We start from the raw sequence: 17,008 nt of genomic DNA on the forward strand, positions 1-17,008 counted from the left end.
AAGAACAGAAAGGGATGAGTGTAGGATCAGTGTAAGAGGATGTTCGATGGCTCGGTTGGCTAAAAGGCCCATTTCCATGCTTTGTGACTCATTCTCCCATCATCCTGCCAAGCTAGTCTAACCACACCACCATCGTCTACTGCAGCTTGAGAAACAAGGATATTGGTCCTAGCCCTGCTGATCTTAGACATTCCTAAATCGGTACAGATTCCCCACGAAACTGAACATCTCACTCACACATTTACCTGTATTATCCTTCCATTACAACACTCAGCAGCATGATAGATCAGGCATAATCTGGAGGACCCACTGAGTTCCACTTAATCACTTTTTCCCAAGCTCCTCAGAATCTGTCCGCAGCCTTTATCTTTTGTCCATTTATGCTGTTAGTGCTAATAAGGAGCATACTGTCTGCTGCCACTCCTACCCCACTAGAACGTCCTTGACTCCTTGACCCTGGCCCGGGGAGCCAATTAAACCACAACAAAATGAAATGCGAGCACAAGCTGCCACAAGGAGAAGCTCAGAGATGAGGTGAGGGGCCATGACGGACTGCATTTCTCACCGAGTAAAGCTTCGAGGAGGATTGAAATAGCGAGACAAATGCGGAGGATAGCAAGTGGTTCTCGGAAAGGCTGCTGGTTCATGTTGCTTCCCTTCAAAGGGACTTTGAGAGGGGCTGCTGGGTCCTGATGCTCTCGGAGATGTTATCAAAATTCTGAGATTTATGGATTTGACTGTCGTTCATATTTGCCTTTTTCAGCTTTCAGTTCTATGCTTTTTTCATGTCCTTGCCCACTCTTTGGCAGGCTGGGGGTTTGGGTGATCTGTTAATTTTTCTGCGAGGGAGGGGTTCGAGGTTTGCAAGTTTTTTCATTTCATGTGGGGGTGAATTAACGTCTGTCATTCAACCACTTCTATGCCTTTCTGTATTTTACAGCTGTCTGGAGAAGACAAATCTCAGAGTTGTATTCTGCATGCAAACTTTGATAATGAAATGAACCTTTGAAATCATGCCTTCAGCTAAAAAAAGACCTGCACAATTTTCTAATATAATTTCTTCATTGATTTTTCTTTTCCTTCTTTGTCTAGCTATCACTCAGTTTCTCTCTACTTGCATTCTCATGTCTATGCCCTGAAATGCACAATCTCTGAAAGACTCACTCTTGCAGATGTCAGCTACTGCTCAGGCTTCAGAGCTGATAACCTTTCCCATATAGCACTATTACAGGGCCAACGACCTGCGCTCAATACAATCGTTGACTCTAAGGAGCTTGTACATTGTCCCCATGTCTGAGTGGGTTTCCTCCCACATTCCGAAGACATTCAGGTTGGTACGTTAATCGGTCACACGGGCATAATTGCGTGGCACGGACTCGTTGGGCTGGAAGAGTAGGTTACTGTGCTACATTTCCAAACAAAATAAAATAAAGTCTGTGGTTGTCTAGGACATCAAAATAGTTCCAGAGCTCCCACATGGCACAGAATTTGCAGGCTATAAATTACTGCCATGCCACTATTTTTAGGATAGCTTGCTATGCAGAAACCATACAGCACTTATTCTCCTCACAAAGAAGTAAAGTGAGCTAATACAGGCAAGCGTGGTTTAAAATTGTGACAGACACAATCGGTATAAATGAGCTTAATCAGCAATGCTAGTTATTCATCCATACCAGTGAGAACTTTCAGTCCTGTCCTCAATGTGCCTAATGCCACAGTTATTAAAATCCCGAGGTTTATACACTGGCAAAGCTTTACCCATGTTAATGGACTCTGAACTACAATTTGAGCTGCTGTGGTTCTGCTGGACTTGCAATGGAGAAACAGCAAAGTTTGAGAAATAATTATTATTGATTGTTGCTAAATGTTAAAGTAAATCTCTCAGAATACTGACTCTGGTAGCAATTTTTCCACTATATTTCAGCCATAAATCTTGTGAAACTTCATTAGGTACCCTCTGAGAGGGTCAAGGAGAATGTATCAATAAGAACATAAATTACAGAAGTCGTGTTAATCCATTCTCATTCCATTCTTAATTTTTGTATCTTGTTTACTTTAGGTAGCATATCTAGAATGTTTACAACGTTATGTCAGTCTATTTTTCCAATTGTTCTTCCAAATTCATTACTATTGCAATGAGTTCTTTTAAAGCCTTCCATTTATTACGGGCTCCAGCTGATGATCACAAACACAAAGTGTTTTTAGCAACACACACAAAATGCTGGAGGAACTCAGCAGGTCAGGCAACATCTATGGAAATGAACGCACAATCAGCATTTTAGGCCGAGACCCTTCTTCAGGACTGAAAAGGAAGGGGGAAGACACCAGAATAAAAAGGTGTAGGGGTGGGGGTGGGGAAGGAGGTTAACTGGAAGGTGATTGGTGAAGCCAGGTGGGTGGGAAAGGTCAAGGGCTGGAGAAGAAGGAATCTCATAGGAGAGGAGAGTGGACCAAAGTGGACAAAGTGAAGGAGGAAGTGGCCTAAGGGAAGTAATAGACAGTTGAGAAGAGGTAAGAGGTTAGAGTGGGGAACTGAGGATGAGTGGGTGGAGGGAAATATGTTTAGCAGAAGGAAAAATCAATATTCATACCATTAGGTTGGAGGCTACCCAGACGGAATATAAGGTGTTGCTCCTCCACCCGGAGCGTGGCCTCATCTTGGCACACGAGGAGGCTATGGACTAACATGTAATAACGGCAATGGGAATTGGAATTAAGTAATTTGGCCACCAGCAAGTCCCACACGTGGTGGATGGAGTGGAGGTCCTCAACAAAGCCGTCCTCCCCAGTTTACAACAGGTCTCACCAGTGTAGAGGAGGCTGAGTTGGAAGCACTGGACACAATAGACAATCCCAGCAGATTCACGGGTGAAGTGCTGCCTCATGTCGTAGGTCTGCTTGGGGCCCTGAACGGAGGTGAGGGAAGAGGTGTATGGCCAGGTGAAGCACTTAGGCTGCTTAGGAGAAATGCCGGGAGGGAGATTAGTGGGAAGGGACAAATGGACAAAGGAATCGTAGAAGGAATAATCCTTGTGGAAAGCGGAGGGGTGGAGGTGAGGTAAAGATATGTTTATGGTAGGATCCCTTTGGAGGTGGCAGAAGTTTCAGAGGATAATGTGTTGGATGCAGTGTCTCATGGGGTGGTAGGTAAGGACAAGAGGAACTCTATCGCTGTTAAGATGGCGGGAAGATGGGGTGAGTATGGATGTTTGGGAAATGGAGTAGATGCAGGTGAGGGCAGTGTCAATAGTGGAGGGAGGGAAATTCAGCTTTTTAAAGAAGGAGGATATCTCTGATGTCCTGGTACAGACAGATGCTTCCTGGGAACAGATGTGGTGGAGGTAAAAAAAACTTTGAAAAGGGAATAACATTTTTACAAGAGGTAGGGTGGGAAGAAGTATAGTTGAGACAATTGTGGGAATAGGTAGGTTTATAAAAAAGATTGGTTGATAATTTGTCTTCAGAGATGGAGACAGAGAGATGAAGAAAGGGGAGGGAGGTGTCAGAGATGGAGCAAGTGAATTTAAGAGCAGGTTGGAAGTTAGAGACAAATTTGGTAATATTGATGAGCTCAGAATGGATGCATGAAGCAATACCAATGCTGTCATCATGTCGTAGATGAAGAGCTGGGGAGGGTTACTGGGGAAGGCTTCGAAAATGGACTGTTCTATATAAACCAACGACAAGGTGTATAGAACATGTGAGTGCACGTAGCTACCCCTCAGGTTTGGAGAAAATGAGAGGAGCTGAAGGAAAAATTGTTCAGGGTGAGGACCAGTACTGCCAGACAGAGGAGGGTGAAGGTGGAAGAGAATTGATTGGTTCTTTTGTCAAGAATGAAGTGGAGAGCTTTGAGTCCTTCTTGATGGAGGATAGAAGTGCATAGGAACTGAACATCCATGGTGGAAGATGAGGCGGTCACCAGCAGGGAATTGAAAGCTACTGAGGAGATCAAAGCATGGGAAGTGTTGTGGCTATATGTGGAAGGGACTGAAACAAGGGGGGATAGAATGGAATTGAGATATGAAGAAACATGTGGGGCAGGAGCACGCAGAGACAATAGGCCTGCCCAAATAATCCCGTTTGTGGATTTTGGGTAGGAAGTAGAAGTGAGCAGTGTGGGGTAAGGTAACAATGAGTTTCATGGTAGCTCCCCAGAATGGATGAGGTCAGGGATGTTGTCGGAGACAGTTTTCTGATGGCCCTCTTCGAGGAGTAGGAATGAGGAGGTGTCTGAGAGTAGCTGCCTGGCCTCAGAAAGTTGTAGTGTGCCACACTGTAACAGCACCCCCTTGGTCTGTGGGTTTGATGGTAAGGTTGGGGTTGACGTGGAGAGAGTGGAGGGCAGTGTGTTCAGAGGGGATCCTTCCAAAATGTTTGTGACCTAAAATGTTATTTCTGTTTCTCTTCTCATGGATGTGGACTAACTTGATGAGTATTTTCATCATTTTCTTTATGTCATTTTAACACAAAGTACAGATGGTATTATGGTAAATATAAATTCAATTCTTATTAAAAAGAATGGTTAGATAAGATTGTGAAATATTTATTAATGAAAATATTGTGAATTATGTACATACTTTAAAAAAGTAAATATTAATGCATAAATGGAAATTGATATTACTTTTGATAAAACTAAAATTCTGCCTTTTTAGATACGTATAAGCTCAAATAATGTCTGAAAATATTACATTACAAAACTGTACTGTAGATGGGTTACCTTACTGCAAGCACAATTTTGAAGTATTACATTGTAAAAAGCCAAATTTTTGAATATACAGGCAGTTCTGTATGGTTACTTCCTAAATATTTTAAACATCAAGCTAGCATTACTGATCAGGCACTCTGCATTTTATGAGGTTTAACAGATTTGATGAGGCAAACAAATTTATTAAAGAGCACATAGTAATGTAAATAATCTTGTCATACTATACTTTTCCAACCTTACCTTCACTATTTTCAGACACTAGTAAATACAGAATACATAAATAAACTAAAATTGCCATGTAATTTCTTTATATACTGCAATTATAATTTAACAGTGCAATTCAACAAGCTGACACTGAGTAAAACTTATTTTAACTCCACTGAACTAGATGTGGGTCTTTTATTGAGCATCAATACCTGTAGGCAGGTTAGTATTAGTAATTTAACAACCCAGAAATGACTTTTGGAACTAGCTTCTTTTTAAAAATATAAAACACTAATTAAAAACCATGGCTTTGAAATTTTGCCATGGGATTTTATAATCCAAATGCTCAATTTTATTGAAATACTGCTATTTTGTATGGTAACAATTGTAATTGTTTCTTCTTTAAAATAGTGCTGATAAATGCAAATTCAATTAAGAGCACCAGTCCAGCTTCTTTTCACATGAGTAATCCAGCCTCATTTCAACATGTTGATGTCATTTTAAAGAAATTAATTTCTTTTCTAGCCAAAAAGAGGGCACTTTAATTGTCATGGAGGTTATTTAATATTACATAATGTGTGCGCTGAAACTAAACTGTTTTATTAAACTTTGCTTAAATGTCAAGCAAGAATATGATACATGTAGTTTAAATAACATGTCAAAAATTGGAGCATCAATGAAATACTGATCAGAGAGTTGCGTGAGCTGGTATTACCTATAACTTTAAATTTAAAAATGATCTTACTTTATACCTTTATTATACTATTACCCAAACACTGCACAGATAAGATTGTCTAAATTCCTCAGTCATCATATCCTTCACAGTAGTTCAGTTTCAGCAGTGTTTTATCTCATCTTCCTCAGTCGAATTCTGTTTTCTTTGTCCCTCTTTTTGAGAATATTTATGAATTGATTGAAGAAATGTTCTTGATCTTTTCTCTTTTGTACCATTTTAAATCGATGATCCCTTCCATTTTTTTCTGCAAATTCCTGAAAAGTGGATCTTGAGAAGGAAGAAAGATGCAAAAGACTTGTCATGGATTAGTTGTGATATGGCATACAAAACACATGCATTTAGTTTGAAAAGCAAGTAGGAGTTCACTCCAATTTTTGAACTGATTTGCTTCAGATTATGATGCATGTTACAAAAGGACAGTAAAAACATACAATAGGACAAATATTTCCAGTTTTTTTAATGAAGGAAATTGCAACTGACTTTAAAGTAAAATGATAGACTATTTCATGGCAGTAAGACAATTTTTTTTTCTCTTGAGGTAAGGCTTCTTGAAACCTCAGTGCTTTAATTTGCTAATATTTTACAGGAACGAGAATGCAGTTTATTCTACATTCTATGTTGAGTTGAATGGCAGATTTAAAAGCTTGGTGCAGTGACCATTCCAGAAGGTATTAACATCACAAATAATTGAAATTTGACATTACTGTGGCAAATGACAGAGCAAAAATATTGTGGAGTATAGCCTATTGACAAAAGATAAAATACTAATCTGTCACATATAGCAAGATGGGCCACGTTAAAATGGCGCAACCTTGAAAGGGCAGCTGTAAGGCATTAAATATGTCCTATAATATGACACAATAATATGCTGCTATTCAAAAATGATGGGTTCAGCTCTTCACTGAGTTATGAGTTTAATTTCAATAACTAGAAAAAAAATCACATCTCTTGGGGAATCATATTAGAAGACAGTAAATTACAAAGTCATATTATTGTTAAGGAATGTTAATATATTCAAATAAAATTTCTCCCACTCCAATTCTATTGGAGGCATTTACCATATAAACCATTTAAAATAAATGGATAAACAGCTCTACAGAGCTTAATTTAATATGAATAAATTACTATTCACACATGAACATTGCTCATTTTAAATTTCAGATTATAGAGCATATTTTTTCTACTTTATTTTTTCGAGATGAGATTGAATTCACAAAATAAGGATTTAATGGGTATTTGAGACCTTGTCATTTATAAATGCAATTGTACTTAAATTTAAAATAAAAGATGTTTCTGAGGGTATAGAAATAGAAATGTATTCACTAAGGTCATCACTATTATAGAATCCCAGCATAGATTTGATCCATTCCACCAAAGGAAACCTAAACCAAAAATAAGATAGATTATAAATCTCATGAAAAAAGGACAGGAAACTGTTGCACGGCCTAAAGAATATCAAAGCACTTGTGCAATGAATAACTGAAAGGATAATATACAAAAATCTTTAAAATAATGTGGAAGGAGGAAGTGTTTTTATATCACGGCAAAAGGCTTAATATGGTATTTGAAACTGAAAAGGAAATGTAAATGCAAATGCAAAATCTAGTTGGGAATTCATTCATTGTTGATGTCCAGCAAACCTTTCCTGAGAATAATTCAGAAATTAATCAATTAATTAAGAGAGGCAAAAAGCAAGTAGCTGTCTTAGCTCAGTTAAAAGCAGACAAGAAGCTTGAGGAACACACAAAATGGCTGGAGTAATTACTGTGTCAGGCAGCATCTACAGTGGGAAATGGTTCGGTGATGTTGTACTGCCCTCGCTGAGGTGTTATAACATCAACTACACCATCAGCCAAACTCCATTCAAAAATGACATGAGAGTCAGGGTATAGCAATTTAGCTCGTTGGATTTATTGCAGACTCAATGGCATGACATAGTGAATCAGGAGTGAAAAAGCAATGCTTCTGCTGGGTAAATGATAGGATGGCTTTAGACCGAAACTCCCAACATAAACCTCTGGCCTACTGCCAGCCAATGTATTCTTATACTTACTACTGCCTGGCTGCACAGGAAGTGACCTAATCTGAAATTGTTTATTGAAATAAAAGCTGAATGACCTTAACAACACAAAAAAGCATGAATGAATTGCACGAACGGCAGCCAGACTTTTTGGGAGATCATATAAGAATGACTCTCATATCTTCCTATCCATTGGATCATTCCAAGTTATAGTAGCAGATTTTGATCTTGACCTTTGTGTCATTCCAAGCATGGGGTAAACAAATATTTCTGTTCACAAAGGATTGATTATTCCATCCTACTGTTATAAGACTCGTGAATGAACCTTTAGTACAAAAATGGACTCTTGGACTTACACTCTATTATCATCTTGCACTTTATCATTTAAGTGCCTTGCACTTTTTTAGTAGCTATTACACTTTATTCTAAATTGTTGCTGCTTTACTTTATTCTAGCTCAATGCACTGTATAATGAGTTGATCTGTAGAAACAGCATGCAAGAGAAGCTTTTCAATACATCTCGGACCATTTGACAATAATAAATCAATCCCAATACTTTATTACAGCGAGGAGAAGCATGCTCCTTGTGCACTACGATTTCCCAGGAGCACAGACCTTCAAGAATACCAGAAATCTGAAATATAAATGGAAACTGCGGGAACTATTCAGTCTGTCAGCTGGTAATTTTGGAGAGAGAAAATGAGCGAATGTTTCTGGTCATTGACCTCTCATCAGCACATAGCAAAATCAGAATTCAAACAATATGTGTGGATTCTAATAACACTGGCACTTCTCGGGGATGTGTGCTGACCACTGCATCACTCTCTCTGTACCCATGACTCTGTTGCTAAGCACAGCTCAAATATCATCTATAAACTTGCAGATAAAACAACTATTTTTGGCAGAATCTCATTGTGACAAGAGAGTGACCATCTAGTTGAGTGGTGTCGCAATAATAACCTTGCACAATGTCAGTAAGGGGAAAGAGCTGATTGTGGACTTCCGGAAGGGTAAGACGAGGGAACATATCATCGAGGGATCAGGAGTGGAGAGAGTCAGTAGTTTCGAGTTCCTGGGTGTCAATATCTCTGAGGATCTAACCTGGTTCCAACATATCGATGCAACTATAAGGCAGCAGCTATATTTCATTAGGCGTTTGAGGAGATTTAGTTTGTCATTAAAGCACTTGAAAACTTCTACAGATGTAACATGGAGAGCGTTCTGACTGGCTGCATCACCATCTGATATGCGGGGGGGGGGGGGGGTTACTCTATAGGCATGTCGCAAGCTGCAGAGTTGTAAGATTAGTCAGTTCCATCACGGGTGCTAGCCTCCTTAATATCAAAGATATCTTCAAGGAAAGCGGCTTCCATTATCAAGGACCCCTGGCACCCAGGATGTGCTGTCTTCTCATTGTTACCGTCGGGAAGGAGGTAGAGATGCCTGAAGGCACACACTCAGTGATTCAGAAACAGCTCCTGCAATACGAATTCTAAACAGATATTGATACCATGAACACTAACTCACGACTTTCTTTTTAAATTTCTGTTTTTTGCACTGCTTATCTTAAATTAACCTTTTAATACACACACACACAGGGAGGGGAAAGGGGTGAAGCAGCTATGGAAATGAATAAACTGTTGATGTTTCGGGCCGAGACCCTTCTTCAGATTAAAATGAGAACATTAGCAAGAAAGAAAAAACCCTGCATTAAACCATTCTCATACTCTCTTGCCTGCATCACCATCTAAAAGAGTTTCTATGATTTTGTTAATCTAATGTTGATATGGTAAGAGTTCTCTATTCACATTTACAATTGCTGCATTTATATCTTATAATGGTGTACTTATTTGTAATGAAAATATAGAACTGGTCTATATAATGGATCTAAGTGCCAAATAAAAAACATTAAAAAGTAGAAAAATGAAAAAAATGTTAATAATATTACCTGGAGGAAAGTTCTATGATATGGAGGAGTGCCTTTTTGTGTGGGTTATCCAAACGTGATAAGTTCATGGAAGATGGTGTTATTTTTCAGCCGATCTTTATCGTGCTGGTCCAGTCATGATATTACACACAGAGCAGAACTGCGATTCCCAGTGTGCTAAAGGCCCTGAGTCCTCATAATGTAGTTCATTGTACATATCTCTGTACTGAGTCCAGGAACAACTTGTTCTACAGTCATGAATCAAAAGCAGAGGTATGCTTCATAATGAATCAAAGAAATGCCCACTTGAGGAATGTTTCCATTCCTTCCAACATTTCCAGACAGGTTCACCTTTTATTTGCGATGCTTGAGAAAAGCTGTTTTTCTATCCAACAGTAGAAAACCTGGGTATTATTTAATGCTTCATATATTTTCCTTTCCATCAAAAAAGCCAAACGTGAAAATTATGCCTTGCATTCATAGAGATGGTTAGAAAAATATTGATAGGAATAATTTCAGACCTCATTAGAAGGGAACAACGTCAACACAGGTCATCTATGTCAGTTGGACAGATTAGACAGGGGATATTAGAACAGCAGGATAACATGGAATAGGATTTTAGTTGACAGATGATGGTTAACACCAAGCTCAATCCAGAGACCACAGTGGAGATAGAAATAGGTCTGGATATTGGGGGAGCTGGATATCATGGGAGAAAGTTGGAAAACATGCAAACCCAGAAATGACAATGTTGAAGGAATCACAAATATATGTAAGAGATATTTTGGGTGCTCATTGAATAATGGCAATTTCTCTGCCGAGGACCAAGGAAACTAGAAAAAAAACAAACAGAAGGGCATTGAAAAATGTATGGAACTCCATTGCACTTCAGGCAACATGATATGAAGCAGGAAACAAAGCGTTGGAAACAAGAGCACCATACACTCCATCTCTAGCTCCACAGAAGTTGCCTCACCTTCTGATTGGCCCAAACATTTTAACTGATAAGACCATAAGATATAGGAGAAGAATTAGGCCATTTTGCCCAATAAGTCTGCTCCACCATTTTATCATATTAAAACTGATTCTGAGCTAAGACCGTAAGACGTATGATCACAATTAGGCCATTTGGCCCCATGAGCCTGGTTTGCCATTTAATCATGGCTGATTACTTTTCTCCACCTCAGCCCCACTCCACGGCCTTCTGGTGACCTTTGATGCTGTGTCCAATCAAGAACCTATTAATCTCTACCTTAAATACACCCAACAACCTGGTCTCCACAGCTGCCTGTGGTAATAAATTCCACAAATTCAACACCCTCTAGCTAAAAAAATTTCTCTACATCTCTGTTTTAAATGGATGCCTCTCTATCCTGAGGCTGTGCCCTCTTGTCCTAGTCTTCCCCGCCGTGGGAAACATCCGTTCCACATCCACTCTGTTTAGGCCTTTCAACATTCAAAAGCTTTCAATAAAATCCCCCCTTATCCTAAATTTCAGTGTGTACAGATGCAGAGCCATCAAACGTTCCTTGTATGATAATCCTTTCATTCCCAGAATCATCCTTCTGAACCTCCTCTGAAACCTCTCCAATGTCAGCACATCTTTTCGCAGATGAGGAGGCCAAAACTGTTCACAACAATGAAGGTGAGGCCTGACCAGCACCTTATAAAGGCTCAGCAACATATCCCTGCTCTTCTATTCTAAATCTCTTGAGATGAATGCTAACATTGCATTTGCCTTCTTCACCACCAACTCAACCTGCAAGTTAATCTTTAGCGTGTTCTACTGAAAGACCCAAGTCTCTTTGCACCTCAGATTTTTGGAATTTTTTTCCAGTTTAGAAAATAGTCTGCACATTTGTTTCTACTACTAAAGTGTATGACTATGCATTTTCCAACATGTATTTCATTTGCCACTTTCTTGCCCATTCTCGTAATCTGTCTAAGTCCTTCTTGAGCCTACCTGCTTCCTCAACACTATCTGCCCCACTACCAATCTTCATGTCATCTGCAAATTTGGCAACAAAGCCATCTATTCTCTGTATAAATCATTGATATACAGCATAAAAAGAAGCAGTCCAAACACTGACCCCTGTGGAACACCACAGATCCTTTTATTCCCACTCGCCGTCTGCTACCATCAGTCAATACTCTAATCAAGCCTCTTACTCTTAATAATTTCTCACCATTCTCCTCCATCTAGTGGAATTGGTCCTTACTCTTAATAATTTCTCCTTTGGCTCCTCCCACTTCCTTCAAACTAAAGGTGTAGCCATAGGCATCCATATGGGTCCCATCTATGCCTGCCTTTTTGTTGGCTATGTGGAACAGCCCATGTTCCAAACCTATACTGGTATCCATCACCCACTTTTCCTTCGTTACATCAAGGACTGCATTGGTACTGCCTCCTGCACACATGCTGAGCTTGTAGACTTCATCAACTTTGCCTCCAACTTCCACCCTGCCCTCAAATTTATCTGGTCCATTTCCGACACCTCCCTCCCCTTCCTTGATCTCTCTGTCTCTATCTCTACAGACGGCTTATCTACTGATGTCTACTATAACCCCACGGACTCTCACAGCTACCTGGACTATTCTTCTTCCCACCCTGTTACTTGTAAAAATGCCATCCCCTTCTCTCAATTCCTCCACCTCCATCGCATCTGCTCTCAGAATGAGGCTTTTCATTCCAGGACGAAGGAGATGTCTTCCTTTTTTTAAAGAAAGGGGCTTCCCTTCCTCCACCATCAACTCTGCCTCAAACGCAGCTCTCCCATTTCACGCACATCTACTCTCACCCCATCCTCCCACCATTCCACTAGGGATAGGGTTCCTCTTGTCCTCACCTATCACCCCACCAGCCTCCGTGTCCAACATATAATTCTCCATAACTTCTGCTAGTTCCAATTGGATCCCACCACCAAGCACATATTTCCCTCCCCCCCTTTCTGCTTTCTGCAGGGATCGCTCCCTATGTGACTCCCTTGTCCATTCGTCCCCACCATCCCTTCCCACCAATCTCCCTCCTGGCACTTAGCCTTGTAAGCGGAATAAGTGCTACACCTGCCCTTACACTTCCTCCCTCACCATCATTCAGGGCCCCAGACAGTCCTTCCAGGTGAGGTGACACTTCACCCTGAGTCTGCTGGTGTGATATTCTGTGTTTGGTGCTCCCAGTGTGGCTTCTATATATTGGTGAGACCCGACGCAGACTGGGAGACCGTTTCGCTGAACACCTACGTCCTGTCTGCCAAAGAAAGCAGGATCTCCCAGTGGTCACACATTTTAATTCCATGTTCCATTTCCATTCTGATATGTCAATCCATGGGCTCCTGTACTGTTGAGATAAAGCCACACTGAGGTTGGAGGAACAACACCTTATATTCTGTCCGGGTAGCCTCCAACCTGATGGCATGAACATTGATTTCTGTAACTTCTGTTAATGCTCCTCCTCCCCTTCTTACCCCATCCCTAATTTTTAAGTAAAAAAAAATTCTCTCTCTTTCCCTCTCACAATAACTCCTTGCCTGTTCTCCATCTTCCTTTGGTGCTCTCCTCCCCCTTTCTTTCTTCCAAGGCCTTCCATCCTATGATACTCCCCCTTCTCCAGCCTTGTACCCCTTTTGCCAATCAACTTCCCAGCTCTTAGCTTCATCCCTCCCCCTTCTGTCTTGTCCTATCATTTTGGGTCTCTCCGTTCCCCTCCCACTTTCAAATCTCTTACTATCTCTTTTTTTTCCGTTAGTCCTGATGAAGGGTCTCAACCTGAAACATCGACTTCTTCCTATAGATGCTGCCTGGCCTGCTGCGTTCCACCAGCATTTTGTGTGTGTGGCTGTAATCAGGCCTGTATCTTTTCTGTAATACCATTGGCTTTTAACTTGGTAAGCAGACTCATGTGTGGCAACTTGTCAAGTGCCTTCTGAAAGTCCATATATACAACATCCACTGCATCCCCTTTATCTATCCTACCTGTAATCTCCTCAAAGAATTCCAACAGGTTCATCAGGCAAGATTTTCCCTTAAGGAATCCATGCTGACTTTCTCGTTCCTTGTCTTGTGTCACCAAGTACTCCATAACTTAACAATTGACTCCAACATCTTCCAACCACTGAGGTCAAGCTGCCTTCCTCATTTCTTAAAGAGTGAAGCGACATTTGCAATTTTTCAGTCCTCTGGCACCATGCCAAAGGCCAATGATTTTTGAAAGATCATTACTAATGCCTCCACAATCTCTGTCACCACCTCTTTCAGAACCCTGAGTCTTCATCTGGTGCAGTTAATCTGGTCCAGGTGACTTATGTACCCTTAGGTCTTTCAGTGTTTTGAGCACTTTCTCCCTTGTAATAGTACCTGCACACACTTCTCTTCCTTCACACACCCTTCACATGTTTGTTAGTTACTCTCTGTAGGTTTTTAAAAGCTTCCCAATTCTCTATCTTCCCACTAATTTTGCCTTTGTTGTATGCCCTGTCTTTTGATTTTACATTAACTTTGACTTTCCTTGTCAGCCATAGTTGTACTATATTGCTATTTGAGTAATTCTTTATTTTTGGAATACATCTACCCTGCATCTTCTTCATTTTCCCCAGAAACTCACACATTTGCTGCTCTGCTGTCATCCCTCCCAGCATCTCCTTCCAATTTGCCTTGGCCAACTTTTCTCCCATACCACTGTAATTTCCTTTACTTCACTAAAATACTGCTATATCAGACTTCACTTTCTCCCTATCAAATTTCAAGTTTAACTCTATCATATTGTGACCACTGCCTCCTATGGGTTCCTTTACCTTAAGCTCCCTAATTGCCTCTGGTTCATTCCATAATACACAATCCAGTATAGCTGATTCCCTAGTAGGCTCAATGACAAACTACTCTAAAAGCTATTTCTCAGACATTTAACAAACTCAGTCTTTTGAGATCCATTACCAACCTAATTTTCCCAGTCGACCTGCATCTTGACATTTTCCATGACTATCATAACATTGCTCTTTTGCCGCGCCTTTTCTCTTTCCCATTGTAATTGGTGGTCCACATCCCAGATGCTGTTTGGAACTCTGTATATAACTGTCATAAGGATCCTTTAACCCTAATAGTTTCTTAACTCAATCCACAAGTAGTTAACATCTTTTGATCTTTCATTACATCTTTGTACTGATTTGATGCCATTCTTTACCAGCAGAGCCATGCTGTCCCCTTTAACTAATTCACTATCCCTTTGATACAACATTCAGCTCCCAACTACATCCATCCTTCAGCCATGATTCAATGATGGCCACAACATCATACCTGACCATCTGTAATAGTGCAACAAGATCATCCACCTTATTTCTTATACTTGCTGGGAGTTGCTGAGACGAGTGTGGGGGGGGGGGTGAAGAAGTGGAGAGAAAAAGGGAATGTCTGTGATAAATAAGAGAATAAGAGACACAAAATGATGTAAGTGGTGTCTCCAGTTGAGAGTGCTGAACATTTAAAGATGAATATTAATGATCTATTAGAGTTGACATATAACATTTCATTGAGTTGCAATTGAACATGACAGGCTAGTGTCACCCATTTCTGTTCAAGTAATCACCATTGACTAATTATCTCATACCTTTACGTGCTGTTTTTTTCAAGCTTAAAGCCTATTGGCACCACTGTTGTCATATATCAAATATCCTTTATGGCTAACACGAAAATGATAAACATGAGAAATTCTGTAGATGCTGGAAATCTAGAGCAACACACACAAAATGCTGGAGGAACTCAGCAGATCAGGCAGCATCTATGAAAATAATTAACTGTCGACATTTCGGGCTGAGACACTTCTTCAGATTAAAATGATAACGTAGCAAGAAAGAAGAAATCCAGCATTAAACCATTCTCGTACTCTCTAGCCTGCATCACTATCTAAAAGAGTTTCTATGTTTTACTCATCCAAAGTTGAAATGGTAAGAGTTCTCTATTCACATTTATACATGCTGCACTTACTTTGATATAGCTTAATAAAGGTGTACTTATCTGTAATCAGGAAAATATAGAATTGGTCTATATTATTGGATCTAAGTGTCAAGTATAAAACATTCAAAAGTAGAAAAATGGAAAAAAAATGTTAATAATAGCTGGAAAAAAAGTTGCATGATATGGAAAAGGGTCATTTTGTTTGGATTATCTTAATGTGATAAGTTCCTGGAAGATGGTCATACTTTTCAACTGGTCTTTATCATGCTGGTCCAGTTATGATATTATACACAGAGCAGAACTGTATTTCCCAATGTGCTAAAAGACTTGAGTCCTCATAATGCAATTCATTTTACTGAGTCCAGGAACAACTTCTTGCTACAGTCATGAATCAAAAGCAGAGGTATGCTTTGTAATGAATCAAAGCAATGCCTGCTTGAGGAATGTTTCCATTCCTACCAACATTTCCAGACATGTTCACCTTTTATTTGAGATGCTCGAGAAAAGCTGGTTTTCTTTCCAACAGTACAAAACATGGGTATTACTTAATGCTTCATGTTTTTTCCTTTAAATCAAAATTACAGAATGTGAAAATCATGCCTTGCATTGACAGAGTTGGTTTAGGAAAATATGAATAGCAATAACTTCATCTGACCAAAACCCAGGTAACTGAGAGCTAATGGCTTCAATTTAAAGTTGAAAAATTTAAGGGGCAAGTTATCATTTCATGTTCTTCAACATCAGATTTCAGCTTTGGAATGATAATTACCTTTGACATTATCTTGTTAACTAAAATCATGAAAAAAACATACTTTGCAAAAGCTTACAGCATAAAAAATACAAAATTGTTTAAATTAATTAATATACAATTTTTATGTCACTGGTTTCCCCATTTGCTGTGTCATTTCTGTTTCTTATTTGTATTGTTGTATATATCAATGTTGTCATGCAGAAAATAAAAATATGTTACCAGGAGTAAGGTGTGCAAGTCACCTGTAAAATTGCATAGTCAAACACTCAAATGATAACTGACTTCAGGAAGGTAAGAGATCCCAAGCACACTGTTATGTAGGTGAATAATGTTACACCCCAGCTTGCCAATGGGCTTTGAGCATAATGGACTTTCGGATCACTTGTTGCATGTAAAGATGGGATTTTGCTTTAATTAAACCGTACTGCGTGCATTGTATATATCTGATTTGCAATGGACTGGAGTAGCATCGCAATCTTGTTGTGTGAGCAATGATGCTCTGTGGAACAACAGTTTTACTCTATTCTACTCTCTTTAAGGAAGTGAAGAATAGAAGAGTTTCTGCAGATGCTGGAAATCTAGCATCTTATATGTGGTTCTTCAAGGAATTGTTCTCTGTTCAAGTTTCTATAGTCCTCCTTTCCCTCTCCTCTCCTTTCTACTCTGGTGTCTTCCCCCTTCTTTTCTAGTCCTGAAGAATGGCCTCAATCCGAAAT

General features: G+C 39.7%; 1 protein-coding gene across 1 annotated transcript in view; it reads right to left on the reverse strand.

The window, feature by feature from the left end:
- Positions 1-3,502: 3,502 nt before the first annotated feature.
- The window catches only part of tcerg1l (transcription elongation regulator 1 like), a 589,782-nt gene continuing 576,276 nt past the window's right edge, over positions 3,503-17,008 (reverse strand). Inside the window, exon 13 of the mRNA XM_073027558.1 lies at positions 3,503-5,915. Within this exon, the coding sequence (XP_072883659.1) occupies positions 5,759-5,915 (157 nt within the window). The 3' untranslated portion in view covers positions 3,503-5,758. The remainder of the gene's footprint in view (positions 5,916-17,008) is intronic.

The sequence above is a fragment of the Hemitrygon akajei genome, chromosome 23 (assembly GCF_048418815.1).
Source record: "Hemitrygon akajei chromosome 23, sHemAka1.3, whole genome shotgun sequence".
NCBI classification, from domain to species: domain Eukaryota; kingdom Metazoa; phylum Chordata; class Chondrichthyes; order Myliobatiformes; family Dasyatidae; genus Hemitrygon; species Hemitrygon akajei.